The sequence below is a fragment of the Balaenoptera musculus genome, chromosome 15 (assembly GCF_009873245.2).
Source record: "Balaenoptera musculus isolate JJ_BM4_2016_0621 chromosome 15, mBalMus1.pri.v3, whole genome shotgun sequence".
NCBI lineage: Eukaryota > Metazoa > Chordata > Mammalia > Artiodactyla > Balaenopteridae > Balaenoptera > Balaenoptera musculus.
In genome coordinates this window covers 5,271,129-5,281,197 of record NC_045799.1, presented here as the reverse complement: position 1 = coordinate 5,281,197, position 10,069 = coordinate 5,271,129, and the positions used below count along the sequence as shown (strand labels likewise).

At 60.3% G+C, this 10,069-nt stretch overlaps 1 protein-coding gene across 1 annotated transcript in view; it reads right to left on the bottom strand.

Annotated features, from left to right (window-relative positions):
- Window positions 1–344: 344 nt before the first annotated feature.
- PMEPA1 (prostate transmembrane protein, androgen induced 1) overlaps window positions 345–10,069 on the bottom strand; it is a 55,114-nt gene continuing 45,389 nt past the window's right edge. Inside the window, exons 2-4 of the mRNA XM_036824726.1 lie at window positions 6,241–6,395; window positions 1,651–1,704; window positions 345–1,186 (exon numbers count right to left, since the gene is read on the bottom strand). Of these exons, the coding sequence (XP_036680621.1) occupies window positions 638–1,186; window positions 1,651–1,704; window positions 6,241–6,395 (758 nt within the window). The 3' untranslated portion in view covers window positions 345–637. The remainder of the gene's footprint in view (window positions 1,187–1,650; window positions 1,705–6,240; window positions 6,396–10,069) is intronic.

Genomic DNA, 10,069 nt, shown 5'->3' with positions numbered 1-10,069 from the left:
AAAAAATAGTGCAAAAGCTCAACATTTATATAAATAACTCTAAACCCCTGCTTTGTAGTTTTTTTTTCTTTACAAGGTAATACACACTTTCTGAGTTGGCACTCAAAAATGGCCATTTTTTTTTTCTCTTCTAGTTCAGAAAACAACTTTTTTTTTTTTGTAATAGGCCTCTTCTAATACAAAAATACTCCTGCCCTCGCACATACAGTTTCTCTTATTTTATATATATTTATATTTATATAATATTGCAGATCTTTAAACAAAGGTTTTGTGCAAATATGTCTTTAAAGTTAAGTGAAATCATCATAAACAAACAAAAGAAAGTAAGCATTCACGCACGCAGCTCAACTAGAAACAGAAAAGACTAGTGTAGAATTTTTTTTTTCCTCTTTTGCCTTCAAGACACAGCTCAACAAAGAAACATGGTTTTTTTTTTTTTTTTGCAAGCTTTCTTAGCTTGTGCATTCAGACCAGACAGAACATGTAAATATTTATACACAGAGAGGTGGGGAGAATATGCTCATGCGGTGCAGTCTCCTGTGTGTCGCCCCGTCCTCCTCTCTCTTTTCTTTCAAGAAGTGCGGAGTGTTTTGCTGTTTTACCTACTGCGGCCCCGGCCCTGGCCCCCCCGGGACTCCTAGAGGGGGTGTCCCTTCTGTTTATCCTTCTCTTTGCTCCAGGCCGCTGTGCTCTCCAGGGGGGCGATGTGTGCGGGGTGCAGCCGGGTCCCCTCCAGCAAGGAGGCCGGCCCGCTGCTCTGCTGGTGCTGGAAGGTGGAGGCCCCGGGGTAGTGGCCGATGACCTCGCTGTAGGTGGGGGGCGGCCCCTCCATGCGCCCGCCGCCCCCGTAGCACGTGGCGCTGATGCCCGAGTTACTGCTGGGAGGGCAGGGGCCGCCCAGCGCGGCGCTGCCCATCAGGTCGCTGTGGAAGATGGTTCTGTTTGGGGGCGCGCGCACCGACTCCCGGTTCAGTTCCAGCTGCTGCTCGGGGTCCCGCAGCTGGAGCGTGCAGGGGCCCTGGTAGGGCGGGGGCTCCTCCCCGTCTGACAGCGAGATGGTGGGCGGCAGGTCGATCTCGTGCTGCAGGTACGGGTAGGTGGGCTGGAAGCGGTGGAAGCGGTCCCGCTGGGCGAAGGCGGGCACGGCCAGGCGGTCGGTGGGCCGGGGCGGGGCGTAGACCTGCGGCTGGAGGGGAAGAGCAGAGTGAGGGTCCCCCAGCAGCAGGGCCTCTGTGACTCCGCTCTCTGGGGAAACGGGGAGATGGCCGCCGGGTGGCGGGGGGAAGGAGCCAAGCCCCGGGTCCAGCCCCCTGATGACTGGCGAGCCCTGGCCTGTGAGCATCGTCACACAGTTGGAAGAGGGCAGCCTTTGTCCTTCGGTGTCGCAGATACTGAGGGTTGCTCCCTGGGGGTGGGGAGCGTATGATGTCCCAGTAGGGACGATCCCAGCAACCAAGGGGGATTCTTCAGAGAAGGGCAGGTGTGGGCCTCCTGTAGCCACTCTACTAGCAGAGGAGGTGCCTCCGGTCCGGATTAGGGGAGCTACTGGGCAGGGGGCCTTCGGCGTCCATTACAGCAGCCTTGGGGCGGGGGGCAGGCGGGCAGGGGTGGGGAGGGTAGTGGTGGAGGGGAGGCGGTGCTGGGTCTCACCTCCGGGATTCCACTGCCTGACACCGTGCTCTCCGAGGGCCAGAGGCATCCTTCCTGTATGGGGAGGAAGAGGACAGGGTCAGCGGGACGGGCAGAGATGGCAGAACAAAGGGGCGGCCTGGCGTGGACTCTGAGAGCCTCCACTCGGCGTGGGATGCTGCACCCATCTCCCTCTCCAGCCCCACTGCAGTGACCCCAGCCCGGGCCTGGACGTTTCTCTCGGACATGACATAATCGCCTTGTCACTGATCTCCCGGCTCCCAAGGCTGCCCCCCGAAAATGCATCCTCCGAACTCACACTTTCCAAAACATACATCTGATTCGTGGGTCCCTCCTTCTCAAAACCCTCCAGCAGCTTCCGTGGGCCTTAGAACACATCCAAATGAACTGGTGAACCGGCTCCTAAGAAAGCCTAGGTACTTGCTGTGTGACCTCGGGCAAGTTACTGCATCTGAAAACGTGCATAACTGCAGTATCTGTCGAAGAACTGAAGGAGGCGAACATGCAAAGCCCCTGGGGTGCACGCGACCTGCAGTGAGCCTGTGACAGTGCTGGGTGCCACCACCACTCTCCCTCCTGTCACGCTGACCTGCTATTTAGTGCATGGAAGTGCTAAGTGTGCACCACAGGACCTTTGCACTGGCTGCCCCACTGCACAGCTGGCTCCTTCTCGCTTTTGAATTCCAGTGCCCGCTGCAGGCTTTCTCTAGCACCATTATCTAAAGGGCCTTCTCCCATTAAACATCCTGTCATCTGCTTATTTCCTTCAAAGCATCTGTCATATCTGTAATCACCTTGTCCGTGTATTTATTTAGCACTACTATAGTCTGTCTTGCCCCTTGTTATTGTGAGCCCAGTTTATAGATGAAGAAATACAGGAGAGTTAATCATGCAATCATGCAGCACCACTTCTGTTCCGGTGATACGCATGGATAGGCCCGGGCCTATGGGGAGGGATGCCTTTCTTCCTTTAACTTTATAGTTTTATTGAGATGTAACTGACATATAATCAACTGCACATATTCAAAGCATACAATTTGGTTAAGTTCTGGCATAGGTATATACCAGGAGCCCATCACCACAATCAAGATAATGAACATATCTATCACCCCAAAGTTTTTTTGGGAACATGTTTTCTTGAGGGTTCCCTTGTAAGACGATTCTCACCTGCAGTCTGGGGAGGAATTGCCTGGAGGGCTGCAATTTCCTATATGGCCACTAGGGGAGCTCTGTGTCTCTCAAAACTGTTCCATCAGGAAAGCACTTACCCTTACAAAGACTCACTGGGGTCCAGTTTATTCCAGGCGTGGGGATACAGAGGGCAGACATACACTATTACTGTTAATATGGTCATCAAGGGCCATTCTGTTCCTGATATTAGGAACGCCTTGGTGCCAAGCACTGTGCTACGCTCTTTAAAGCACTAACTCAACTCCTGACAAAACCTGCAAGGCTGAGGTCAGGTGGTTCAGCCGAGCTGGCCCAGCTGGTAGGGGGCGGTGCTGGGATCCAAACCTCGCCCACCGCCTCCAGAATCATTCGGGCTTAAGCCGACCCCGGCAGGCTCTGTGGCCCCCAGTCGGGCCCCTGGCACAGTCCAAATGAGCACCAGGAAGCAGATGGGGGGACATCTACCTGCTCCCCATTCAAGTCGGGAGTCCTGGGGAGGGGTGCAAGCAGCCAAGGTCAGCTTGGATAAATGTGACCCAGACGGGCCCCTGCCTAAAACCCCCCTAGGAGGCCCTCTGTTCGAGGTCCCCACAACGTCTTCCCACCACTGCCCACCCCCCAGCCCTCCATCGAGCCCTAGCCCGGGGAGTCTCCACCCACAGTGCTTAGGAAAATACCAGTCACTGCTTGGGAGGCCCCACCGTAGACCCCAGAATCACTGCCATCCCTGTCACCTGACTACCCCTAACTTGTGCACCTGGAGGTCGCCTCCTCCTCCAGGGAGGCCTCCAGGAACCTCCCACCTGCCAGATGCCCCTCCCCAGGCTCCCACAGCATCTCAGCTCCTGGATCAGCCTGGCCCTGCTGTGAGGAACCCGGAGTCCAGCTGGCTGCACTGCACCTGCCCACAGGCCATGTCTTAACTCACCTTGTTCTCTAATTCAGTGAATGGCCCTGATGCCTTTCCAGGTGCCAGTGCCCACAGGGCTGTTCCTGGCAGCTCCTTCTCTCACCCCCGCTCCACTCCCCGACACCTCCTTCTCTTTCTAAAAGCTTCCTTGGAGAGTTCGTCCAGCTGCCCATGGCTTCCCCATCTAGACCAGGGGTCCGCAAACTGGCTCCGTGAAGGGCCAGACGGTCTGTCACACCACCAAGAAGGCTACTGCAGGGCAACTGCAGCCACAGAAGAGACCATGGGAATGAGCCCAGAAAACCTGATTCACAGAGTGGGCACCCGGCCCTGGTCTGTCTAGACCTGGATGACTCCCGACCTGCCTTCAGCTGCAGACGCCGAGCCACAGTCTGTACCCCTGCAGTATTTTCTAGCTTCTCTGGGAGCAGCATCAGGCGGGCAAGTGAGGTCCCAGGGCCACAGGGCTTTACCTGCACCTGAGCCCCACCTTCTGACAGATGAGGAAATGAACTCCCAGAGGTTCACCCTGAAAAGGGGCCACGGCAGGACAAACATGGCCAGGGGTGGGCCCAGCCCCAAGCACACGGCGGCTGCGTTTGGGTCTCTCTGGGAGGTCATGGGCCCCCTAGACTCCTCAGACGCGCCCTGTCTGGCAGGGGCCCCAGGGGAGTCGCCACACGTACTTCAGGTCTAACAAGCCTCCATGTTTACCCAGCTGGGCATCCCCGGGGGCCCGTGCAGGTGGCTGGTAGAAGTCGGCCGGGGGCGGGGGCAGGGGGGACTTTCTTTTAACCTCAGATGTTCAGGAACCAGAGCCCGAATCCTGACCTCCATCTGGGCACGAAGTCCCAATGCTGCCCACAGGGCTGTCCCCCCTGCGGTGGCAAGAGTCCTTCACGCCGGAACTTCTGCCATCTCCCCAGCTCCCTCGGCTAACTTCACCCTCCCTGTGACCATGCAGGGTAGGAAGGAGAAAGGCTCGCTCCACCCATTTTACAGACGTACACACTGAGGCTCAGAGGGGGTAGGATGCCCCACCCTGGAGCACGGCTACCAGTCTGATGTCTTCTCATTTGTCCAAAGCTTGCCCCAGCATCCGAGGTGGGACAAAACGGGTCATGGGCTCTTCAAGCTGTCGCTTAGAAGCTGTGTGGCCCTAGGCAAATGTTCCCACCTCTCTGAGCCCCAGTTTCTCCTCTGTAAAATGTGGGAGGGATTACTGAGCGCGGACGTGGCAGTGCAGCTGGTGGCACCGTCACTCAGGCAACAGCGACAGCAAATAAACACGCAGGTAAGCCCTGCAGGAAGCTGCCAAGTGCCCTCCGGACACACCAGGCCTCGGGTTTGGGGCACCCAGTGTTCCCGTCGGAGGGACCAGAGCGGATGCTCCTTGCCCTGGCAAGCTGGTGACATACTGAGGCCTGACGCAAGCTGAGATGCCCAAATTTGCTAGGGACAGGCCTGCCAGCCTGACTCGGCTCAGTCCCACAGACTCTGGGCACCAGCACCGGCCCCAGGCGTCCCCCAGAGCCGGGAGGCCGTGCCCGCTGCCGCTTCCCCCCAGCGCCCGGTGAACACGGGCTCAGAGATGTGCTCCCTGCACAGCCCCGGGGCCGCCCCCGGGCCCCCTTCTCCCTGTGATCTGCAGCCCGTCCCTCAGACAGCTACTCCTGTCCAGGTTGTTAAATTACACCTCACAGGCGTGGAGATGGGAACTGTTTAGTGACGGACTCTGCACCGCCCCCTGGCCCATCTGCTGAGGAACACGGAGCGGCGGGCAGGGGTGGCACCGAAGGTGCAGGTGAATGAGGGGAGTGTGGGTGCTCAGATGCGGAGGAGGGCGAGTTCCCAAACCGCTGGGAGCTGCTGCATCTGCCCCAGTTTGTGGAGTTCTGTGGGGATATTCCTGGGTTTCCAGAACGCCCAACAGGGCACACAATTCTAGTAACATATCAAACTGCAGTTCTGTAGGGACAGCAAGGACCGTGCCGCCTTTGTCCTTCTCACCCTTCCTGCACTCACCCCCTCTTCACCCCACCCTTGTTTCTCCCTTCAGAGCTCGGCCTCAGGGGCTCACCTCGGCTGTCCCGGGTAAAGCAGCCACTCTGGGATTCCCGGTGATTCCTTTCAGCTTCCGTCAGAGCACCCGGTGCTCCTGTCTGTCTATATCCAGCCCATCAGGCAGCAACCCCCTGTGACTTGCTCGAAGCTATCTCCCCCCAATGCCTGGCAGGGTTCTAGACACACAGAGGGTGCCCAGTAGATGTCTGTCCAGTGGATGGATGGATGGATGGGTCTGGGGACCGAAGCCCCACGGCATGGACTGGTCCACCGGCTCCCTTCCATCTGGGTCACTGCCTATACCTAGAAGCCTTCCCCCTCACACCCTCCCACCCCAGACTGTCTCCCTGCTGTCAGTTCCTGTGAGCACCCGACGCTGACACCGTGGGCACTTGAGCAGGGGCGTCCACAGGTCCCCCGGAAGCTCAGGGAGGGCGGGCACTCACCGAGGACAGGGCGTCTTCCCTCCTCCTGCCCTGGCTGTGCCGGCCAATGAAGGAGCGAGCGGACAGTTTGTAATGGCTCAGCAGACACGTGATTACCACCACCATCACCATAACCACCACCACGATGATGGTGATCTCAACGAACTCCAGCTCCGCTGCAAGACCAAGGGGACACGTGAGACCCCGGGGACCCCGGTGCAGGCGGAGGCTCAGGGCATCCGAGCGTCCACACATCCCAACACACATGCACACCTAATACACAAAAAGCCCAGCACCCCTACACAGCCCCCCACACACACCAACACAAACGAACACAGATCACACACCCATGTCCAGACACGTCTGTCACACGCACGAGACGCACGAAGACACACCACCCTCCACGGGACAGAGTGTGTGCGGGCCACCGCCGGGAAGAGGCCTCAGAAAAACCACATTCCGGGCGGCTGCGAACACTGCAACTCTCATTTCTTTTTTTCGGGTTTGTTTTGTTTTTCCCCCAGAAGGCGGAAAAACCCTCAAGTGCTGGAAAAGGAAGGAGGTTATTTTGATCCTGCCGGAGTCGGGGCGGTTTCTGCTGACTCGAGCGGGTCCGTGTCGGGCGGCGCGGCAGCTGGCCGTGCCCGGTGCCAGCAGAGTCCCCAGCAGCGGCGGGCGAGACGCCGGGGACCTGGGCAGGGACAGGGCGGCAGAGGGGGCGCAGCCGGCCTCCCCCAGCCTGAGGCCGCCCACGGACCATCCCAGAGGGCAGGCAGGAAGGCCCCCCTCCCCCGCTAACAAGCAATTAGCGGAGGGCTCCCCAGGGGCACAGGTTCAAGCTCAGGGCCACTGACTCAGCTCTTCCTCCCCCCAGAGAGTCGCAAGGAAGCTGGGGGAGAGGGGGCGGGCCGCAGGTGGGGCCTGGAAAGCGGGCCGAGTCGCTTGTGGGTCGCTCAAGCGGGGCCCCGCCAAACCCGGCGAGGGCAAGCCCTCCTGTCGCCAGCCTCGGTGTCCCGCGGGAGATGGATGCGTCCCGGTGGCCGTCCCTGCCGGTACAGCCGCGGAAGCTCCTCCACACGCAGCCCGCCCGCACGTCCTCTCCGAAGCCCCGGCCACCCCTTCTTCCCCCACACCGGGCTCTGCAGGACACCCACCTTCCTCCACCACGTCAAACCTTTGCCCAACTGTGCCAATGTCTGCCTGGGGCCGTCAGTGAGTCGTGTTAGTCTAACCCCCAGGGGACACGTGGCAATGTCTGGGGACACTAGTGGCTTGTCACAACTGGGGGCGCTCCTGGAACCTAGAGGGCGGGGCCAGGGTGCTGCTTAATATCCTACAGGGCACAGGGCACCCCGCCACAAAGAGTGTGCCGGGGCTGAGGACCTCTGTTCAGGGCTGAGCGTACACACGGGTACTTTTTATCATCCCGTCTCGCAGGTGAGGAGATCCAGGTTCAGGCCTAGTGACCGACTCGTGTAGCCCAAGGGCCCAGCGCTGGTGGCTCCCCCCGCTCGACCACCCCCTGGACGTCCGCCTCTGCACCCGGGAATTCGATCTGGAGCCTGGGCCCTGGCTCTGGCCTGTGTGGAGCTGCACTCCTCCCTCGCCTTGGGGGGCCCAGGAAGGAGGAGGAAGTAGCCAGGGACTTTGGTGAGACCTTCCCGAGCCCCAGAAGGCCGTGCCCCGCCTAGCGGGGAATCGGACAAGCCTCAAACCCTCTGAGGGGCTCCTTCGCTTTCCCGCCAGGAGGACGGCAGGGCCTGGGTTGGGCGAAGCCCAGGTCTCTGGCCTCAGCCCCAATCACCGCGGCCACACCTCTCGCCTCCCCAGACGGGCTGGTCCAGGGCCTGTCGGCTAGGGCCCGGGATAAAGCTGCCCATTCAGGAGACACAGAGGCTGGCTTTGTGCGACACCCACGGCCCCCCTCAGAGAGGCCTGCGCCCGCTCCCCCCAGGCCCTGCACTCTTCACCCCGCCGGGGACCTGGGGGTGGGCACCTCTCTGCCCCTCCCCCCCCCCCCGCCATCTCCAGGCGCCCTGCCCGCCCGGGCCTGCAGGAAAGGAGGTGTGCGCTGCCTCTGTCTCTGTCCCCGGCGGCCTGCGGGGCCCTGGCCAGGCCTCTGCCCTCCTCCCGGTGCTGTCCAGCGGCTGAGGCAGCAGGCCTGGTAGGGCCTGAAAGACAGCAGTGGATGAGGCCCCAGCAGCCTGAGCGGGTGTGAACAAACCTCACAGCTCTCCCGACCCCAAAAGGGCAGGAGGACCTGATTCCTGGGGGCCGGGGCCCAGAGTGAAGCGTCACCCCCAGGAAGGAGCCACGGGTGCCGAAAGCGCCAGCGTGACCACCCTGGTCCCTGGGCCACAGCCCTGTGCACATCAACGTGGGAGAAGAGAGGGGAAAACGCTCAGAAAAAGAGAAACCACGAATCATTTCTAGGCTCTATTCTGGAAGCCAAAGGCCTGGGGTCTTGGCCAGAGGAGGAGGGAGACTCCTGCGGGTTCCCGAGACCCTTTGGCAGGTCCCCAAGGGGACCCCCAGGCTGGCTCTGGGACCCTGACTCACTGAATCCATCCCAGTTTCCGTGTGGAAGGAGGAGGTGGTGCGAGGGTGACGTGCCCAGCACGCAGGGAGCACTCCCTCAAGGCAAGCACGGTTCGTGGGGGGCTCTGCAGCACTCCAGCCAAGGCAAAACAAGGGTGGCCCGACCCGTAAGCCGGAATAGAGAGGGTCGAGCAGGACCGAGCTGTGTATTCCGGGCCGTGCAGAGACACGGGCTGTGGGGGGGTGGGGGGCACTGAGGGGTGCAGGAGAGGCCCCCTCGGCCGGCAGGTGATTTACCCCAACCCATGAGGCAGAGAACACCCTGGGCTGAGTGTTTTGACCTTGGCCACGGGGTGAGGGGGCTCTGGTTCCGCCGACAGCACCACAGTGAACTTTCACTTTCAGGGTGCTCCTTCCAGGAGACACTGCCTCGGGCGACAGGAACCCACCTCTCCGGGCAGTGCATCGGAAAGGACCTGCTGCGAACGATGGCAAACTGGGGACCTGAGGGCACGTGCGTGCGCAGTCCCCTGCCCCCACTCAAAGGAACGGAGCTGCAGACAGCCACCCTCACTACACAGGCTGTGCTGTCCACTTGGCCCCAAGCTCCACCGGGGCCCCCATCCTGCTTGACATCATCTGCCTGGCCCCTGTGGGCAGCCTGGGTTTCAGCATTCATGCCCAACTCCTCAGTCCTGCTCCCACAGCAGGCATCACTAATCGAGCAGGAGCTCCTCCTCACCAGGTCCACAGGGCACTCCGGACACGCACTGCTAGTTGAAAGCCCAGCGGGCCAAACAGGACAGCCCCCAGGCAGGCTGGCCCAGTGCGGCCACACCTCCCCATCTCCCCAGAACCTAGAAACTGCCTGGCCCTTAACGCCGGCAACACATTCAAGAGTTCTGAAAGCACCGAGCAGGCCAAAGCCTGCAGGACAGGCGGCTTCGGGAGTTCCAGCCAAGGGAGGAGCCCCCAAGATGTGGAGCCACACCGACCCTGCTGGACATGGGGCCAAGTGCCCAGCACAGTGGCGGAAGGCGTGGGTCCAACCACCGCTCCCCACTCAGCTCAAGTGTCCTGTGACCATGGGACTCACAGCAAAGCCTGGGCACAGACAAAGGGAGACTAGAGCGAGAGGAGATGGTGGGCTGGTCCACAGCCCAAGCTCCCCGTTGTCGTGGTGACCACTCACTGGGACAGCAGTCAGCATGCTAACATGTACGACACACGCACGGCCCTGCTTCGAGCCCGCCTCCCCCAAGGCTGTGAGGTGCCAGCCATCACCACTGCCATTTTGCAGATGGGCGAACCG